Raw genomic sequence first — 22,398 nt, 5'->3', positions numbered from 1 at the left:
CAATGGACACCAGAGTTTAAATAACAGGCGGGAAAACACAACAGCTCTTCTTCGGAGGCTGCACTGATGATGTTTACCCAGCAGGGTAATGAAACGTTTGCGGAACAATGAACCAGCTCAGCGAGCCAACCAACCACAACATCCACAAACCGAGCTACAAATCTACTCTAAAACCTTCGTGATTGGATTAAATTAGTGATAATGTTCACTGAGGTGCCTGTCACAGAGGAATGAATTTGTTTGCAGTGTAGGAGATATATGAGTTGTCAAGAAGTGAGGAATGTAGCTGTGATAAGCATGAGGGAAAAGAGGGCAAATATAGATTTACATAAGGCCTTTCTCAAACTCAGAACAGCTTATCTTTAGAGTCACAAAGTGGTCACTACTGCAGTGCAAGGAATAGAGTAAGCAGCTTGAACACAGCAAGTTCCCACAACAACATGTGACAATACAACACTTCTTATGATGTTGACTGAGGAGTAAATATTTGTCAACAGACTGAGGATAACTCCTCAATGTTTCTTCAGAATAATGCCTTGGAATCTTTGATACCTCTCATTAGAGAGAGAACGCTGCTGATGTTTTAACATGAGGCTCACCATGCCTCAGGCAAGGGGACAGATTGAGAAGGGGTAGCCTCAGCTAGTGTGGGCATTAAACCTATGCTGTTGACGTTACTCTACATTGCAAACCACCCATCCAGCCAGCAGAGCTAGCCAATGCCCCTGGGTAAAACCACCACCAGTTTTTTCTTTCTATAATGAGACAGCAGCCTATATTCTAGTTAGACTATGAGTGACTTCACCATGGAGATGATGTCATATAATATGAGACTGCTTCAGCAAATCTCTTCTTTGCTTTGAAGTGAAGTTGGGCTCTGATTTTGTGTTTACAGTAAATCTTATGTGGGTATATGAATAGGAAGGATTTAGAGGGATATGGGCCAAATGTTGGCAAATGGGACTAGTCTGATTTAAGATATCTGTTCGGCATGGATGAGTTGGACCAAAGGGTCTGTTTCCATGCTGTACATCTCTATGACTTTATCTATATGAGAAGGGAGAACAGGTTTGGCATTTCACTTGAAACGTGAACAGACATAGTGAAGTGTGGGGCAATGATTGTATGACCGAGCAGGGAGAAGAACGCAGGAATATTGTAGCAGTGAGGCTGGTGCTGTGAACCTACCTCGTGAGTTCATTGAACATTCTTCATCATTAGCTACAGGCCCCAGGAGCTGAGTTCCTCACATTGATTTTCTTACCGACCCATTTTCACTTGACAGTGTAGGTGTGGCCTGGATGGCTTCATGTCCCTTGAGGGGAACAGGATTTATCTCCTGTGCACCATCAAAAGTAGTATACACTGTGCAAGTTCTGTAGAGCAGCCTGGGTTTCACAGAATGGAGATATTCACAGGCAGTAGATATTTTCACGCAAATATTCCTTCAGTACTATGTACAGAATCAGTTTTACAGTAATAAATCCTGCTGTGAATGAACCAATAAAGGAATCCATTGTAATACTGAGCTATTTTAAGTTTACTATAATCTGGTATAGCAATATAGAACCCACAGAGAAATTTATCATGTAATAAAGAAACATTTCAACCAATAATAGCTCTTGTTTCCTGTTCATTATTGTCAGGAATCCACATTTTCCAATGGATAAGGAGTGTTGAAATAAATGATGATGGCTCCGTTAAGACATCAATGCGATTTGGATTTGATGGAAATGATTTTATTAGTTTAGAGCCAGACAGAATGAGATGGGTCGCATCAAATCACTTTGCAGTGAAGACTGCGGAAAAATGGAATTCAGATGAATCCTGGAACAAGTATTGGAAATGGCAGTTGGAAATAGAACTTGTTGAGCGTTTAAAACTACGCTTACACTTTGGAAAGGAATATCTCAAAAGGAAAGGTATATATTTCAGTCTGATCTAACTTCACTGATCTATGTAACTGCTCTCCTATTCCATTCTGTGTCTGTCTATTGTTTGTATTTTCACCCTTTCCCATCACAGTTCAGCCTGAGGTGTTCATCTCCAGAAATGAGCCCAATTGTCAGAACAAACTGCTGACTCTCTCCTGCCTGGTCACTGGATTTTATCCTGTAGACATCAAGGTGACCTGGCTGAGGAATGGAAAGGTCATGTCTGAGACACAATCCTCGGGGATTCGACCGAATCACGATGGGACCCATCAGATCCAGAAAGATATTGAGATCAATCCTGGGGATGAGGATCAATATTCCTGTCGAATTGAACACAGCAGCATGACAGAGGCCAAGCTCTATCAGTGGGGTAAGGAACTGTATTAGATATTCATGTGAGAGAGAGAGAGAGAGAGACAGAAAGAGAAACAGGGAAAATGTGTGTGACTAGAAGGATAGAATGAATGAGATATGGATAGTAACAGGCAGGAGAAACGGAGACTGTGCCAAGGAAACAGATTCAAAAAAGGAATAAAAGGAAGACAAACTTGGAAAAATAAAATGAAATACATCACTAAGCAAGTTATATATTGATATGTTTTGCAGTTTTTCCAATGGTTTGGCTGGAGGATTTTGGAATCAATTAATAACACCACTTAGCTGTTTGTGTAAAGGCAACAGACCAGCAGTTAATTCTATACATCACTTAAATTTTCTGAGAAAGTGACTTGATTAGAGTTTTGGTGAAGTGGTTGTCAAAATGATGTTTCTCACAAAGCACATTAATGGGAGACAACAGGAGTCCGTAACACCATACAAACGCATCTTAAATATTACAATGGCCTCAATCCTTCATGCAAAACACAAACTGGTATCTCGAAGACCCAGTGGGGACCTAATAGTTAGGCGGTGGTGGGTTGAGGGGGATGGCGGTGGTGGGTTAGGGGCGGCGGTGGTGGGTGGTGGGCGGGTGGTAGTGGTGGGGGAGGGTGGTGGTGGGTGGGGGGGGGGGGAGCGGTGGTGGTGATGGAAGATAGGGAGTGTAGAAAGGGACATGGTAGTGATGGGACACTGTATGGTTAGGGGGGATATGACTATCCTCTGCAGCAGTGAGTGGAAGGTGCCTTGTTAAAGATGTCTCTTCATGTCTAGAGATGAATTTGGACTGGAGGACAACGGCAGGAAGGGGATACAGTTGTTGTAGTCCATGCAGGAGCCAATGATAGGGATAGAGCTCAGAATGAATTTTCACTGACTGAGTTTGAGGAATTAGGGTTTGCTAAAATGTAAAAACTCAAAGCATTTACCTGGATTGTTACCTCAGCCGTGTGTCAATAGGATCAAGCGGATTAAATGTTAGGCTCAAAAGATAATTTGAGGAGCAGGATTGTGACTGTACCAAGACATAGAACATTAAATGAAAAATAGTCGAAGTACATAACAAGGACAATGCAATAATGTTTGTGGGATTCTTTTTTAAAACTGGACTTAAACCTAATTGGTTAAATGGAAACTATGAAATGTATATCTTTTTAACTTTTCTTTGTGCAGAGAGTCTGTTGGAACAAAGAACAAAAGAGAAGTACAGCACAGGAACAGGCTCTTTGGCCCTCCAAGCCTGTGCCGATCATTGTGCCCGAACTAAACTAAAAAACACACCTTTTGCCCATACTCAGTCTGTATCCCTCTATTCCCTCCCTATTCATGTAACCATCTAGATGCCTCTTAAATGTTGCCAATGTGCCTGCTTCCAAACCTCTTCTGGCAATTTCCTATCACTCTCTGCATGAAAAACTTTCCTCGCACATCTCCCTTAAACTTTCCCTCTGTTACATTTAACCTGTGCCCCCTTTAATTGAAATTTCAACCCTGGGAAAACCTCTGACTATGTACCCTATCAATGCCTCTCACAATTTTGTGGACCTCTATCAAGTCTCCTCTCAGCTACTGTCTTTCCAGTAAAAACAATGCTAGGCTTTTTAACCTTTCCTCATAGCCATTTCCCTGGAGACCAGGCAACATCCTGGTGAATCTTCTCTGCACTCTCTCTAAAACTTCCACATCCTTCTGGTAGTATGGTGACCAAAACTGCACACAATACTCCAAATGTAGCCTAACAAAGGTTTTATATAGCTACAACATGGTTTGTCAACACTTGTACTCCAAGCCACGGGCGATGTAGGCAAGCATGCCGTATGCCTTCTTAATCACCTTGGCCGCCTGTGTTGCCAGATCCATCCATATGTTAGTGTTCCTAAGGGTTCTGCCATTAACAGTATGATTCACACCTAAATTTGATCCTCCAAAATGCATCACCTTGCATTTGTCTGGATTAAACTCCATCTGTCATTTCTGTGCCTAAGTTGCCAATCTATCTATATCCTGTTGTAACCTTTCACAATCATCAGCATTATCAACTCCACAAATCTTCATGTCATCTGCAAACTTACTAGTCAAACTACCCACATTTTCCTCCAGATCATTTATATACACTACAAACAGAGGACCTAAGACGGATCTGTGAGAGGAGACTTGATAGAGGTCCATGCTGAAAAATATCCTTCCACCCTCTGTCTTCTATGACCGAGCCATTTTTGTATCCAACTAGCCAGTCCACCCTGAATCCCATGTGATTTTAGTTTTGTACCAATCTGCCATGTGGGACTTTATCAAATGCTTTACTAAGGTCCATATATACTGCATCCACAGCCCTACTCTCATCAATTATCTTTGTTACCGCTTCGAAAAATTCAATCATGTTGCCTGTCAGTAACTTGTCCATTTTCTTCCAAATGTGCATACATCTTGTCCCTCAGTATCTTCTCCAAGAGCTTCCCCCTCACAGATATCAGGCTCACTGGCCTATAATTTGCTAGATTATCCCTGCTTCCTTTTTTAAACAAGGGAACAATATTGGCTAATCTCCAGACCTCTGGGATCTGGCCTCTGGTCAAAGGGGATGTGAAGATATCTGCTAGTACCCCAGATATTTCTTTCCTTCCCTCTCGCAGTAATCTAGAATAGATTCCATCTGTCTGTGGGGACTTGGTGCATTTTAGGATACCCAAAACGTCCTCCTTCAATATATTGACATTTTCTAGAGTATTCACACACTCATCCCTGGCCTCAACATCAGTCATGTTCTTCTCTTTGGTGAATACTGATACAAAGTACTCATTAAGGATCTTTCCCACTTCCTGTGTCTCCACTCATAAATTCCCTCCTTTGTCCTTGAGTGTGCCTACTCTTTCCCTTGCTACCATCTTTCTTCTCCTAAATAAATAAAAAGCGTTGGGATTCTCCTTGACCCTGCTTGCTAAAGACATTTAATGGCTCCTTTTAGCTTCCTAATTCTGCATTTAAGTTCCTTCCTAATTTCTCTATACTCCTCAAGGGCTTCATCAGTTTGTAGCTGCCTAGACCTGTTATATGCTTCCTTTTTCCTTTTGACTAAACTTACAATTTCCCTTGTCATCCATGGTTCCTGAATCCTGCCATTCCTATCCTTCAGTTTTGCAGGGACATGCATGTCCTGCACTTTAATCAACTGGTCTTTAAAAGTGTCCCACATGCCAAACATAGATTTGCCCTCAAATAACTGCTCCAGAACCATCTTTCCCAGTTCCTGTCTAATTTGGATATAATTAGCTCTTGCCCAATTAAGTACCCTCACCCAAGGGCCTCTCTTGTTCTTGTCCATGACTACTCAAAATCTTATGGAGTTATGGTCACTAAGCCCAAAATGCTCTCCTACTAAAGTATCAATTGCCTGTCCTATCTCATTCCCCAATACCAAGTCCAGTATGGCCTCCTCTCTGGTTGGATTGTCAACATACTGTCTCACAAAGCCTTCCTGGACACATCTAATAAATTGCTCTCCATCCAAGCCCCTATATCAGTCTAACAACTTTGTCCCTCAGTCCCAGCTCTTCCCCCCGTAAAAATCCAGAAAATCAATCAGTCATTAACAGCCATCAACCGATTTCCCTTCTAACTTTAACTGCAGTAATTTCAGTATTATTAGTATTACAATAGATTTCTGAAACAGAAAATTACAGAATCATCAGAAGGGGTCAGATCCAAAGTACTTTGTAGCTTGAATTATGCAATGAAGCACAATTTAATTAGTAATCATGTATTAATTGACTCCATGATAAAAGGTATTCATAATACAATTGAATTCCATATTCATTTTGGAAAAAAACATATTCCAGTCTCAAATGAGAATCTTAATTAAATCCAGTTAAATCAGTATGAAGGGAAAGTTGACTAAAATGAAATATGTAAATAAATTACAATGTATGATGTTTAATCAATGGAGGGAAACATTTAAAATTACAACTTAAAATGTTCAACAGAAATACATCTGATTGAGAAAAAGAACTGAGCAAGAAAAATCCAGTTGTGGCCTGCTAAGGGAGCTAGGGATAAAATGGGGAAAAAGAAAGAACAGAAAAGTAAATGAACCAGTGTTATAAAAGCAGATGTTTTACAAGTATATAACATGGAAGAAATCAGCTAAAGTAAACATTGATCACTTAGAGGCAAGAACAATTACAATGAGTGATGTAAGAATGAGAGATCTTGTACAAATATTTCGGCTCTATCTTTATAAAAAAGGTAACAGATTACATTCCAGAAATAGGGAGTGACCAAAGAGCAAACAATAAGGCAATTCATACCAACAGAGACAGTCCAGTGCTCACGGAGTGCTTCAGTGAAATGACAGCCTAGATTTAGTACTTAAGTCCCAATTGTGTCTCAGATGTGCTCACTGCTACTTGCCCATGACCAGTCTCAACTCCAAACTCCTCTACCCTCCCCCACCAACAATTAATCTTACATTGCCAGGCAGCAAATCCAAATGTAGGAGTGGATTTTTAACATGTGTAAAGTTTATAGTATGATAACAGTGGATATGACAATGAGATGGCAATTTATAATATAATTTAACAATGACATCACTGTCATGTGCAAGAGCTTGTGAAGACAGGATAGAACATGCTGCACTCCTGAGAGATGAACTTGCAGTGTCATGTATATTGGTGTAATATGTAGGGTTTGTCAAAACCTACCAGAGTCAGTCTGAGGGCAAGGGAAATCATCATAGCCCACATACAACCAGAAGGAGCTAGAATAGCTATCTCTTCAATGTGCTGAACAGAACACTGAGCCGCAAGTCTCATGATAAGACAAACCATGGTAGCAAAAGTAGAGATTCTGATTTAATTGTATATTGGTGCCATCCAGTGAAATCCACAGGAAAACATCAGCAGAGAACCTCAAATGAGGTAAAGAAAAATATCAGACTGGGGCAAGCCAGTCACGATGTGAGCATCAGCCCTTCAAAAACTCAGACAGCCTCCTCTAATAACATTGTAAGTTATTGAAGAAACAATTGTATAGAACGGTATCAAGTTGTGTGCCAGTGAGCAGAGACACCAGGCTTTTACATTCGACTCGGAAGTCAGGCCTGTGAGGCAGGGGTTGGAAGAGAGCGCTGCAGATTCTGAATCTATCCTAAAGGCATTCAAGACCATTTCATCCCAGAGCAAAACCTGCAATCAAGTGAATGTGATTTATTCAGAGATCCCTGATTCCAGAGAAACCCATTCGATCAGTTCTTAAAGACCTGTGTGAGTTTGCTAGTTGGTGCAAGTGTGGAGCATTGAGAGTTGAGTTTATCCATAATCAGGTCATCAGAGTCTGCAATAAAAAGGTATTAGTTTTTTTTTAAAAACAGCTGAACACTGGGATTTAACACCTAAATAAGCAACAACATTTAAAAGGTTATAATATTCGAGCCAAAAGCAAAGCACAGAATTGGGCAATAATGTGGAAAAATGCTAAAGCTTTAGATGTTTCAGTTAGTCAGGTAGATGAAAAGGGCCAGGGTTGGAGGGTTTGAGCTATAGGGGGAGGCTGAATAGGCTGGGGCTATTTTCCCTGGAGTGTCAAAGGCTGAGGGGTGACCTAAGGAGATTTATAAAATCATTGGATAAATAGACAAGGTCTTTTGAGCATAGGTTTAAGGTGAGAGGGGTAAGATTTAAAAGGGACCTAAGGGGCAACTTTTTTTACACAGAGAGTGGTGCATGTATGGAATGAGCTGCCAGAGGAAGTGGTCGAAGCTGGCGCAATTAACATTTAAAAGGCGTCCGGATAGGTATATGAATACGAAGGGTTTAGAAGGATATGGACCAAATGACATTAGATTAATTTAGGATATCTGGTCAGCATGCACAATTTGGACTGAAGTGTCTGTTTCCATGCTGTATTTCTCTATGACCCTGTGAAATGGCCCTACCCACTCAAAAGCCTGTGGACACAGGGAAAGAGCAGGAAAATAGAAACTAGCGGTAGGATTAAGCTCATTTGGCCCTTCCAGCCTGTTCTGTTATTCATTATGACCATGGATGCCTATCCAACTCATTATCCTATTCTTCCTGCTTCTCCCCAATTTCTTTGGTACCTTTTAAGTGCGATATCCAACTCCTTCTTGAAATCATACAATGTTTTGGTCTCAACTGCTTTCTGTTGTAGCAAATTCCACAGGCTGACCACTCTCTGGGTGGAGAAATGTCTCCTCATCTCAGTCCTAAATGATTTAACCAAGTGTTCTTAGACTGTGGCCCCTGGTTCTGGAAAGCAGTACAGCAGCCATTTAATAGCATTCACCTTGTGGAGCTGAGCAAACCACAGAATACAAGAGCAGTAGAGGGAAGGCAGTGTTGAAGGAAGATTTGACACATCAGGTAGTTTCACAGATCAAAAAAATGAAACAAAAGGTAAAGAGAAGATGACACCTCTGAAAACCAGATGATTTTTGAAATTGGAAGTAAAGAAAAATAAGTAAAAACATACCTCTTATGAGTAGTTAAGGAGAAAAACCAGAGATTATGTTCAGTCACACTAAAAGCAACAGGCTTCGCAAAAAGAATGTAAAATAAGCACCGGAGCTGGTATGAAAATCTGGGCAGACCTTTTGCTACGTCTCCAAGAAGTATACGTCCAAGTTATGTCCAAGGCAAGGTGGCTCAGTGGTTAGCATTGCTGCCTCACAGTGCCAGGGACTCTGGTTCGATTCCACCCTCAGGCAACTGCCTTTGTGGAGTTTACACATTCTCCCTGTGTCTGCGTGGGTTTCCTCCGGGTGCTCTGGTTCCTCCCACAGTCCAAAGATGTGCAGGCAAGGTGGATTGGCCATGCTAAATTGTCCATAGTGTTCAGGGATGTTTAGATGAGGTGGGTTATGCGGGATGGGTTTGGGGGGATACTGTGAGGGTTGGTGTGGATTTGTTGGGCCGAAGGGCCTGTTTCCACTCTGTAGGGATTCTATGAAACAAGAAAAGCTCAGATTTCACTTGTCTCAAACTACTGTGGATTTAGATTTCAACTTTATTGTCACATGTACTCAAGTACAAAAGTACAGTGAAAACTTTTCAATGTTGCCCCACACAGTGCCATCTTAGGTACAAGTACAAAAACTTAAGAAGAAGATAGAAAGAATTAAGGAACAAAGTTAAAAGTTAAACATTACAGTCACTCTTAGTATTAAGTCAAAAATGGTGACATCTTCAAAAAAGTCCAATAAGCTTGTCAAACATGATTTTCCATTCACAAATCCATGCTAACGTTGCCCAATCAGATCATTATCAACCAGGTATCTATTTATTCCATTCTTTATGATGGATTGGAGCATTTTCCCTGCTACCTTTGTAAAGCTAACCAGTCTATAGTCCCCATTTTCTCTTGCTTCATTCTTAAATAGTAGGGTGGCATTTGCTACTGTCCAATCTGCAGGGATCATTCCAGAATTGTGAAGAATTTTGGAAGGTAATCATCAATGACTAACTCAAAGCCTATCTCTTATAGTCACTTCCTTAAACACTCAGGATGTAGACCATCAGATCCTGGGGATTCATGTACTTTCAGCCCCATTATTTCTCCCAATACAATCGTCTTTACTCATTCTAATATCCTTCAACTCCTCGTTCTCCCTAGTCACTTGGATCTCTGGTTCTGGGAGAATTATGCTATTTTCCTCAGTCAAAATGGACACAAAATAATTAGTGAGATAGCAAGAACCGCCGATGTTGGAGTCAGAGTTAACACAGTGTGGATCTGGAGGAACACAGCAGGCCAGACACAGCATCAGAGGAGCAGGAAAGCTGATGGAAGAGTCCTAACCTGAAACATCAACTTTCCTGTTCCTCTGATGCTGCCTGGCCTGCCGTGTTCCTCCAGCTCCATACCTTGTTAACATAAAATAATTACTTAGCTTCTCTGCCACTTCTATATTCCCCATTTTAATATGTCCTGACTCTGCCTTTAATGCACCCCCTATTCATTTTAGCCAAGTGCTTCCTTTTTACGTATCTTTTGAAACTTTTACAGTTCATATTTATATTTCTGCAAGATTAAATTTACAACTTATTCTTCCTTTCGTCTACAGGTTCTTGGTCCTCCTTTGCCGTATTCTACGCATCTCCCAATCCCCTCAGAATTACTGCTGTTTCAGGGAAATTTATAGATCTTTGATTATAATCCTATACAATCCTGAACTTTCTTTGTTCACCATGATGACTGACTTTTTTTAAGTTTGAAGGCATGGATAGTTGCTGTAAGTTACATCATAATTCTTTAAGACTATCCATTGCCTTTGTATAATCATGCCTTCTAAAGTATGTGCTCAGTTTGCCTCAACCAACTTGGGCCTCATGCCTTCATCATTTTTCTCTTATTCAAATTTAACACTCTGGCTTCAGAATTAACCACCTCACTTTCAAAAGTACTGTTCTATTCCTTCACATCATCCCTAAAGATAGTTAATTAGCTATTTTTCATTACAGAATACTAGACCTAAAATAACACATCCTCTCATTGACTCCACAACATCCTGCTTTAGAAAACCCTCCCAAACACAATCCAGAAGCTCTACAATCCTCCACAGCTGTGGTGCTCAGTTGGTTTACCCAGTCTATATACAGAAAGAAGTCACCATGATAACTGTGGTGGCCATGCTACTTGCTTCTCTCATCTCCAATTAACAACATTCCCCATGCAATAACTACTATTTGGTGACCTATAAATAAATCCAACCAGTATCGGCTACCCCTCGCTGTTTCCTAAATACCTAAATAGGTTGTGCACATTGTTCTTCTGATCTGAGATCCTGCCTTACTAATGTACCAATCCCATTCCTTACTATCAACATAACACCACCTCCTTTTCCTTTGTATCTACCTTTGATGAATATCAAATATCTTGAATATTCAGTTGCCAGTTCTGGTCACCATGCAACCATGTTGCTGTAATTGTCATTAGATTGTACCCTTGTATCTGTATTTGTACCTGCAGTGATTGCAATGAGGTCAGCCAAGTGGACCTCATAGAATATGAGTTCCCTAATTGGGACTGTTTATCTGGTTCAATCCGGGAGATCTGCCTGACAGATAAAAACAGGAGTGCCAGATACCCTGTTCGCTCTGAGCTGGATTAGTGTCATGGACTTTCCATGTGTAAATAAAGGGTGACTTGGTGATCGGATACTAGCTTCTGTGGAGTTATTTCAGTAACTTTAGACCATCTATCTTGTTGCGAATGCTGTGTGCAGTCACGTAAGAGTCCAACTTAACATGGATCAGAGATGGGAAGTTAGAAGACAGTCTTCAGACAGGCAGAGCAATCGCATTCTCATATTGACAAACCAGGTGGGAATGTTAAGAAAGACCCAAAAAGTATCAATACTATTTGGGACAACAAAACTGAATGAGTATGATGACTATAAACTGTGAGATACTGAGAAAGAACTATATTGGCTATTTTACAGAATTATAATTATGTTATAGAAATGGTTGAAGACTCTCACCCTTGATCAGTGGTGATGATAACAAGAACAGAATAAACTACTTGCATTCCCCATGCAGATGGCCTAAAAGCCCTCCGCTTCTTCCTCTCCCGCAGCCCCAACCAGTCCCAATCCACCGACACCCTTATCTGCCTAACTGAACTCGTCCTTACCCTTAACAACTTCTCCTTCAACTCCTCCCACTTCCTACAGATGAAAGGGGTGGCCATGGGTACCTGCACGGACCCAAGCTATGCCTGCCTCTTTGTAGGATACGTGGAACAGTCCCTCTTCTGCAGCTACACTGGCCCCATCCCCCACCTCTTCCTCCGTATATCGATGACTGTATCGGCGCCGCCTCGTGCTCCCACAAGGAGCTCGAACAGTTCATCAACTTTCCTAACACTTTCCACCCCAACCTCAAGTTCATCTGGACCATCTCTGATACCTCTCTCACCTTTCTGGACCTCTGTGTCCATCTCTGGTGACCACCTTGAAACTGATATCTATTTCAAGCCCACCGACTCCCACAGCTACCTAGACTACACCTCCTCTCACCCACCTTCCTGCAAGAATGCCATCCCCATTCCGAATTCCTCCGCCTCTGCTGCACCTGTTCCCAAGATGAGGCGTTCCACTCCTGAATGTCCCAGATGTCCTCGTTTTTCAAGGACCGCAATTTCCCACCTCCCCAGTGGTCGAAAACGCCCTCGACCGCATCTCTTGCATTTCCTGCACCTCAGCCCTCACACCCCCTCCCCGCGATAAAAACAAAGACAGAATTCCCCTTGTCCTCATGTATCACCCCATTAACCTCCAGATTCAACGCATCATTCTCCGCCACTTCCGCCACCTGCAATCTGACCCCACTACGAAGGATATATTTCCCTCCCCACCCTTATCTGCTTTCCGGAGGGACCGCTCTCTCCGTGACTCCCTCCTCCGCTCCACACTCCACACTAGCCCCACCACCGCTGGCACTTTTCCCTGCAACCACAGGAGGTGCTACACCTGCCCCTACACCTCCATCCCAGGCCCCAAGAAAACCTCCCACATTAAGCAGATGTTCACCTGAATATCCGTTAATGTGGTATATTGTAGCCGCTTTTCCCAATGTGAACCCTACAACCCAATGGCCTCAATGTGGACTTTACAAGCTTCAAAATCTCCCCATCCCTGACCTCATCCCAAGACCAGCCCCCCTCTCAACCCGCCTTCTTGACCGGTCTGTCTTATCTCCCACCTATCCGCTCCTCCCATCTCACTGACCAACCCCCACCCCCTACCTACACTCACCTTTACTAGCTTCATCCCCGCCCCCTTGACCTGCCAGTCTTCTCTTCCACCTATCTGCTCCTTCTATCACCGCCCCCCTCTCTATTTATTTCAGAGCCCCCTTCCCCTCCCCCATTTCTGAAGAAGGGTCCAGAGCTGAAACGTCAGCTTTCCTGTTCCTCTGATGCTGTCTGGCCTGCTGTGTTCATCGAGCTCCATACATTGTTATTTCAGACTCCAGCATTAGCAGTTCCTGCTATCTCAGAATAAATTGTAAGATGCTACAAAGACCTGTTGCACTTGCCACACACTGTTTAGTATATCCCACAAAGGACCGTGAGTTGACTCTTAATAACAATATGAAATGATCTTTATTGATTGTAACACAATTAATTCTATGATAGCGATTATGGTACAAACTAACAATTAACACTATAAATTCGACAACTAATACTGTAAATCTAAGACAGTATCTTGTACTTTAACTTAACTTGGAATGATCAAACATCACCACACTAGACCTTGGCCTTGGTCCACATGGTGATGGTTGTCTGGTCTTCCTATCCCAGTGGTTCCTAGGGGTGTCTCTTCTTATGGTGGTTGGTCTCGAGTTACCGGTCCTGAAGGTGCTGTTGCGGTGATTCTTATCCTTGAAAGCTTCCACACCCCTTTGGGAGGATCTTCAATTCCCACCAATGGATTGATCAGGAATTGACTACCCTAATTGATCAGACCCAATCAGGCATTGCCATGCAGATGGTGGGGTGATCTTAGGTCTTCCGTTTCTGAAAGTGTCAGGGGCACGTAAGTCAGGCTTCCCAGATAAGAGTGTGAGGTGTCCCTTTGTTCCGGATACAGCTCGATGTTTCCTATTATCCTGGTAAATAGGCTTAGTCAATTGTGTAACGTGCTGCCTGCAGCTGCAGCCTGCCTGTCTGGGTCTGCAGCTTTTTATTTCAGTATCTTTGCACAGATACTTTGGTCAATGCTTGGTGTATTATCCGATTCCGCCATTTTGAGTGGCCTGTCTGGCTACAGACTTAACCTGTGAAGTTCAGATGTTGGTGCTGGGTGGGTGTGTTAATGGTAGGAAATGTTTAAAGTTTAAAGAAATAGTTAAATGAGTTCATGTAAAAGTCGAGAGGAACTCAAGGTGGGTGGGGGACTGTAGTGTAATAACAAAATGATGATGAAGATGTTGATGTAGAGTCAGTTATATGCACGATGATAAAAAAAATGATGGAATAGTTTTTACTAGTAACAGATGTATGTACAAAGAACAGTATTTCATATAATAGTGTAAATAAAAGGGTTTGCAAAAACCTATTAGAGACAGACAGCAGTCATTCATAAGTAAAGGGGAAACCATTACCAGCCGCAGATTACAAAGAAGAGACTGAGGTAGTTATCCTCCCATATGCTGGATAGAACCATGAGCCAGAAGTCTTTAGCAATACAACCAAAGGTGGCCTTTATTTCAATGGGAATTAGGTGTTTGTCATTAGCTGAAGTTTGGGAATGATTAGTTCTGCCACCTCTTTGTAATGTAATCCCGGGAACAACGACAACACACAAACAGGCTAATTCAGAACTGGGAATGGGTTCAGGAACAGAGCAATAATCATGATCTTATTCAAATGTGTTTCAGAAATCCCAGGAAACGGTGCGAGACACTTGCATCTTGAAATAACAGGATTTGTGATCATTCCACTGCCTGTTATAGTCGGAATAATCATATTAGTCGTGTGGAAAAGGACTCAGAGAGGTAAGTAACAGAGGGAGTGGAATGTCAAACTGGGCAGCCTCAACCATCACCAATTGTTTTCCCTAATGAGAGATCATCCCTACTGTGCTCCGGGACTATGGTGACTTCACCTATTTATATGGGCAGTCAGGTCAGTTTCTGTTATGGAGTCATGGAGTTATAGTCATAGAGTCCTACAGCACGGAGACAGGCCCTTTGGCTCAAACTGGTCTATGCCGACCAAAATATCCATCCATGCTAACCCCATTTCCCTGCAATTGGCCCATGTTAGCCTTCCTGCTCCTATGATGCTGCTTGGCCTGCTGTGTTCATCCAGCTCTACACCTTGTTATCTCCTTCTAAACCTTTCCTATCCATGTATTCATCCAAATGCCTTTTAAATGTTGTCAACGTACCCGCCTCAACCACTTCCACTGGCAGCTCATTCCATATGCTTACCACCCTCTGTGTAAAAAAAGTTGCCCCTCAATTTCCCATGTATTCTTTCCCCTCTTACCTTAAACTGATGCCCTCTAGTCCCAACCATGGGAAAAAGACTGAGTACATTCACCCTATCCATGCCCCTCATGATCACATACACTTCTAAAAGATCTTCGGTCTCCTATGCGCTAAAGAGAAAAGTCCTAGACTGTCTAACTTCTCCCTATAACTCACTCCCTTGAGTCCTGGCCATTTCTTCTGCACTCTTCCCAGTTTAATAACATCCTTCCTATAGCTAGGTGACCAAAGCTAAACACAGTACTCCAACTGCGAAATAACTTCCCAATTTCTATACTCAATGCCCTGACTGATGTGCCAAAAGCCTTCTTCACTGCCCTATCTACCTGTGACTCCACTTGTAGAGAACCGTGCACCTGACCTCCAAGGTCCCTCTGTTCCAGTACACTCCTTAAGGCCCTACCATTCACCATGAAACTCCTACCTTGATTTGACTTTCCAAAATGCAATACCTCACACTTATCTAGATGAAACTCCATTTGCAATTTCTCGGTACACTTCCCCCGCTGATTGAGATCATACTGCAATTTCTGTCCATGATACCACCTATTTTAGTGCCATCTGCAAACTTACTAATCATGCCTTGTATATTCTCATCCAAAACACTGATATAGATAACAAACAGCAATGGGCCTGACCCCTGAGACACACCACTACTCGTGGGCCTCCAGTCCGACAAGCATCCTTCCGCTATTACCCTCTGCTTGCTACCATCAAGCCAATTGTGTATCCAATTTGCCAGCTCTCCCTGGATTCCATGCAATCTAACCTTCCAGGGCAGCCTATCATGTGGAACCTTATCAAAGGCCTCAATGAAATCCATAGACTGTTCTATAGTCACCTCCAGGATGCCACAGAGATTGAGGAGAGTCCTTTATGGTAACCTCAGCCAGGAAGTGAATTGAATCTATGCTGTTGGCATCACTCAGCATTGCAAACCAGCTGTTCAGCCAACTCCACTAACTGACACCCAACCCATATAAATACATTGCTATAAGATGAGCTCAGAGGCTCGGATTCCTGTGGCAAAGAACTCACTTCCTGACTCCCCAAAGCCTGTCCATCATCTACAAGGTACAAGTCATTAGTGTGATGGAATACCTCCCACTTACCTGGATGGGTGCAGCTCCAACAATATTCAATCTCGACACCCATCCAGGACAAAGTAGCCTGATTTGGCACCATATCCACAAACATTCAACATGAACCTCCAGCATGAAATTTCATTGAAAGTTTTTATGGCAAAGATGGATAGATATTTGAACAGTAAAGGCATTAAGGATTATGGTGAGCAAGCAGCTAAGTGGAGCTGAGTCCATGAGAAGTTCAGCCATGATCTTATTGAGTGGCGGAGCAGGCTTGATGGGCCAAATGGTTTATTCCTGCTGCTATTTCTTATGTTCCTATTTTGTTAACACATAATACCAATACCTACAGGATGCAGAGCAGAAATTCAAGAAGCAGTCTTAAACACATGACCACTTCCATCTGGAAGGACAAATGCGGATGTTATCTGGGAACACCACTAACCAAGCTAATCAGCATCATGACTTGGAAATCTATTGCTTATCCTTCAGTGTTGAATTAAAATTAGAATTAGAATTGGATTTATTGTCATGTGTACTCAAGTACAGGGTACAGGAGTACAGTGAAGAGTGTACAATGTCACATTCCCAGCGCCATCTTAGGTACATAGGTACCTAGGTACAAAGTAGAAAAATTAGAGTTCAACATTAAAGTCCTTCTCGGTATAAAGTAGAAAAATAGAGAAATAAAGTTAAAGTTCAACATGGTAGTCCTTCTTAAGTGCTTAGCCATGCTGGGCTCGCACTCTCACCTCATCCACAACCCCCCCCCTCCCCCACCACCACCACCACCATCACCACCTCCCCACCCGCTCCCAACACACCACCTCCAGGATTCAAAACTCTGTCACTAAGAGCATTGTAGGTCAACCTATGGCACAGGGACAGCAGCATTTCAAGAAGGCAGCTCACCGCCACTCTGTCAAGGGCAACAAGGTATGGGCAATAAATACAGGCATGGCCAGCACCACCAATATCCCACGAATGAGGTTTTAAAAAGAATATGTTGTCTCACAGGAGAATCTTGAACAAGGGAGTCATTGTTTAAAAATAAATGATCGCCATTCACAACAGAGGGTTGTGAGTCTTTTGAATTCTCTTCCTGAAAAAGGCAATGGAAGCAGAGTCTTTTAATATTTTTATGGCAGAGGTGGTTAGGTTCTTTGTTAATAAGGCAGTGAACGATTATCAGAGACAGGCAGGTGTGGTTTTGAGGTCATAATCAGATTAGCCATGATCTTACTATATAGTGGAGCAGGCTTGAGGGGCTGAATGGCCTACTCTTCCTTGTCCTTATATTCTAGATTTTCCCACAAGAGGAAGCATCCTTTCTAATGCACCCTGTCAAAAGCCTTCATGATCTTGTGTGTTTCAATCTTATTCTTTTGAAGTCCAGTGAATACAAGCCTAGCTTGTCCAATCTTCACTCAAAGGACAACCTGTCCACTCCAGGTTTCAGTCTAGTAAACCATCTCTGAACTGCTTCCAACATAGTTACTTTCTTCCTTAATAAAAAAAGGGGTGATACAGAGGCATATGGTTCAGAATGGGGCCATTCAACCCATCATGTCTGTACCAGCTCTCTAAGCATTTTGACTTAATGCCAAACTCCTTCCTTTTCCCCAAAATCCGGCTCAATGTTCCTGTTTAAATAACTATTCAACACCGTCTTGAATGTTTGAGTTGAACCTGTCTCCATGACACTTCCAGGCAGGGCATTCTAGACTCAAAACACTTGGTGTGTGAAAAGTTATTTTCTATCATTTGCTTATTTTGCAAAACACTTTATACCATGTTCCCCTTGGTTCTCATTCCTTTTACAATTGGAAATTAGTTTTTCTTATCTGCTCTGTTCAGAACCCTCATGATCTTGAAACACCGATTAAATCTCCTCTCCGCCTTCTCCTCTCCAAGCAAAACAATAGTCCAGATGTAGTCTCACCAAATCCCTGTATAAATAAAGCATAACCTCTTTACTTTTGTATTCCAGTCCCCTTGCAGTGAACAATAATATTCTGCTGGCTTTACAAAATTCATTGGCTGAGATTACCATGAAGGACTCTCATTCTCGACCTCTCCCATTGCCTAAGCTGTTGTGACCCTCAGATTAAATCACCACCAGTCATCTGTCTCTAATGAGAAAACAGCCCTATGGTCCAGTGGGACTATGGTGACTTTACTTTTATCTGCATAGTAACCTTTTGTAATTTGTGCACTGGAATGCCCAGATCCCTCTGCATGTCAGAGCTCTGCAATCTCTCACCATCTGGATCATATACTACATTTATTCTTCCTGACAAAATGGACAATATTTTCATGAGACACCATTTTACACATCTTTGCTCAATCACTTAACCTATCAATATCTTTTTGTAGCCTCATTGCATCTCCTTCACAGTTTTCTTTCCCACCTATCTTAGTGTCATCAGCAAATTTAGCAACCATACCTTCTGTCCCTGCATCGAAATTACTTTTACGTGCTGTTAAATGTTGAAGTCCCAAAACCTGAACTCTGTAGCACATCACTCATTACTTCTTGCCAGCCAGAAGATGACCCAGTTATGCCTTCTCTCTTTTTCCTGTTCGCTAGCTCATCTTCTAACCATGATAATACACTCCCTCCTACAGAACAGAAGGGTAACTGGACCCAAAACGTTAACTCTGATCCCCTTCACAGATGCTGCCAGACCTGCTGAGCATTTCCAGCAATTTCTGTTTTTGTTTCTTTTTCTCTTATGTTTACTGTTCCCCATTGTAGCTTCTCTCCTACTTTTTCTCAGGCCCCAGCACATCTTAAAAGCAGGGCGAATAAAATAATAGTGTAAGATACATCAGAGATGCTACATGTAAGTGGGGAACATACAGTTAAAATGCATTTATAGTTAAAACTCTTTATTCTTGCCCACAGTTAAAACTCCATATTCTTGCCCACAGATAAAACTCGAAACCTACAGCAACAATGCCACAGGAATTCTGAGGAAGAACACCAAACAAGTGAGATTCCAAATTTTAGTAAAAACCATTTAAATCATTGTTATATTAATATCCACATTTACACTTTTCTCAAATGTTGCACAGTTGACCTATTTAATATTTTTATTAGTTTCCACGCAACCATTTCTGGAAACGGAGCCCACTCTCCATCAACAGGAAGCCACGGATAATAATGTGGAACTGGAGCTAATTGAATCCCATACATAGCTCAACACTGAGCCTGTTCAGAGAGATTCACGACCTGAAATCTGACCCACTTGGAGGTAACCAAACTCCTAGTGAGCAAGAACTGAGTCTGGTTCTGACAGACAATACAATTTCTGTAGGTAATGTAATTACAGTAACAAGTAATCCCGGTAATATTCTGCTAATCAACTACAAAGAACAGGCAATAACATTGATTTTACGGAGTCACTGTGATCCATATTGAAAAGCTTCCTGGAACTAACCCAGAAAGGGAAGAAAAATCAGAGCCCCAAGAATTAGGAGGAGCTGAGTAATTGCAAGGAACAGGGGAGTGAGAATAATGAATGAGAATAACAAGCTGGTCCACAAAGGGAAGGAAGGTCTGAAAACATTTACAATAGTATTAAAATAGAAGTCATTTCCAATACAGATTTGGAGAAAATGTGGTTTTCAATGTTTCAATCATTGGTGAAAAATGATTAACCACAAGTATTTGAAAGGTAGGACATTGACTCGATTCTGCATTTGAAGGAGAGACAGTTTTGATAAATATTACTGATATATGCAACACACTGTGTCATTCGAGAAAGGTTGGCTGAAAGAACAAGTTCTCCAACACTGTGAAGCCACAAATTATGAATAGGTCCCTCTGCTGTGCTCTCTCACACTGAACATTCTGCATGGGATTATCACCCGTGTGAGGGCAACACTGAAGGATATAACACCTCCAAATGATGAGAAATCAATGACCGGGATCATTCAGGCATTTAAAACAAAACTAGAAGATGAGATACAGATTCCACAGGAGACACTGGGACCTGTTACTTTTCAGTCTGAAAAGATTAACTCTGAGGACTTTAAACAAGAAACTGAAAATATTATCAGAACAAATGATCTAACTGAAAGTGTTAAAGATGAGGAGTAGGACATTGCTGAGAAAATCACTTCTCTCCCAACAGATCCATCCAGTGAATTGTACACAATGTTATGTGGCTGTGGGAAGCAGTGTCCCTTCTGTGGTGTCCTGTGTGATTGTACAAACAGGGAACACTCACAGCACAGCGCTGAGTATCACCGGAGCCAAGGGCTAAATAGATACAGAAGTAATATTAATGAGAAGTTAATTTCAGAGAATTATACTACACCTGTTGCCAGTTTCATAAATAAGGACATCAAATGGAATCTGCTTTTTGATAAGGCCTTCAGAGATCTCAGTGGCCAGAGCAGACTCTGGAATGTGCCTTCTGATAGCAGCATCAAAACATCAGCCTTTTGAAAGAAAGGCAGAAAACATTCAGCTAATCTGGGAGCATCACTGGGGAGACAAACAGTGTTAATGTCTCAGGAGATTATCTTTCATCTAAACTGGGGCAAGTTTGACATGTTATATTTTTATGTAGATGAAATGGAAAAGGTGGGAAAATCTGTGATGGGGCGTAAGGTAGGAGATATAAAATGACAAAAGAATTTGTGTTGCAAAGAGTACTGCAGTAGTACTGAGTAAAGAAATAAGAAGTGAGTCTGCTGTATATGCCTCATGATCACTGTGTCAGTTTTTTTTTTAAGAGAATGTTGCTGTTTCATAGCTTATATCTTGAGGGTATTATTAGACTAGACGGGATTGAGGTTCATAAGGAGGAGGTGTTAGCAATTCTGGAAGGTGTGAAAATAGATAAGTCCCCTGGGCCGGATGGGATTTATCCTAGGATTCTCTGGGAAGCTAGGGAGGAGATTGCAGAGCCTTTGGCTTTGATCTTTATATCGTCATTGTCTACAGGAATAGTTCCAGAAGACTGGAGACTAGCAAATGTTGTCCCCTTGTTCAAGAAGGGGAGTAGAGACAACCCTGGTAATTATAGACCAGTGAGCCTTACTTCGGTTGTGGGTAAAGTGTTGGAAAGGATTATAAGAGATAGGATTTATAATCATCTAGAAAGGAATAATTTGATTCGGGATAGTCAACACGGTTTTGTGAAGGGTAGGTCGTCCCTCACAAACCTTATTGAGTTCTTTGAGAAGGTGACCAAACAGGTGGATGAGGGTAAAGCGGTTGATGTGGTGTATATGGATTTCAGTAAAGCGTTTGACAAGGTTCCCCATGGTAGGCTATTGCAGAAAATACGGAGGCATGGGATTGAGGGTGATTTAGCGGTTTGGATCAGAAATTGGCTAGCTGTAAGAAGACAGAGGGTGGTGGTTGATGGGAAATGTTCATCCTGGAGTTCAGTTACTACCTCAAGGATCTGTTTTGGGGCCACTGCTGTTTGTCATTTTTATAAATGACCTGAATGAGGGCGTAGAAGGATGGGTTAATAAATTTGCGGATGACACCAAAGTCGGTGGAGTTGTGGATAGTGCGGAAGGATGTTGCAGGTTACAGAGGGACATAGGTAAGCTGCAGAGCTGGGCTGAGAGGTGGCAAATGGAGTTTAATGCGGAAAAGTGTGAGGTGATTCACTTTGGAAGGAGTAACAGGAATACAGAGCACTGGGCTAATGGTAAGATTCTTGGTAGTGTGGATGAGCAGAGAGATCTCGGTGTCCATGTGCATAGATCACTGAAAGTTGCCACCCAAGTTGATAGGGTTGTTAAGAAGGCGTACGGTGTGTTAGGTTTTATTGGTAGAAGGATTGAGTTTCGGAGCCATGAGGTCATATTGCAGCTGTACAAAACTCTGGTGCGCCGCACTTGGAGTATTGCGTACAGTTCCGGTCACCGCATTATAGGAAGGATGTGGAAGCATTGGAAAGGGTGCAGAGGAGATTTACCAGGATGTTGCCTGGTATGGAGGGAAGGTCTTATGAGGAAAGG

At 42.0% G+C, this 22,398-nt stretch overlaps 1 protein-coding gene across 1 annotated transcript in view; it reads left to right on the top strand.

Moving 5' to 3' along the window:
* Nucleotides 1-22,398, top strand: part of LOC109922012 — a 55,916-nt gene that overhangs the window by 6,388 nt on the left and 27,130 nt on the right. Inside the window, exons 3-7 of the mRNA XM_048616466.1 lie at nt 1,647-1,922; nt 2,026-2,304; nt 14,708-14,824; nt 19,342-19,401; nt 19,511-19,575. Of these exons, the coding sequence (XP_048472423.1) occupies nt 1,647-1,922; nt 2,026-2,304; nt 14,708-14,824; nt 19,342-19,401; nt 19,511-19,575 (797 nt within the window). The remainder of the gene's footprint in view (nt 1-1,646; nt 1,923-2,025; nt 2,305-14,707; nt 14,825-19,341; nt 19,402-19,510; nt 19,576-22,398) is intronic.

The sequence above is a fragment of the Rhincodon typus genome, chromosome 35 (genome assembly GCF_021869965.1).
Source record: "Rhincodon typus isolate 14 chromosome 35, sRhiTyp1.1, whole genome shotgun sequence".
Lineage (NCBI taxonomy): Eukaryota > Metazoa > Chordata > Chondrichthyes > Orectolobiformes > Rhincodontidae > Rhincodon > Rhincodon typus.
This window is presented reverse-complemented; position numbering and strand designations above follow the sequence as displayed.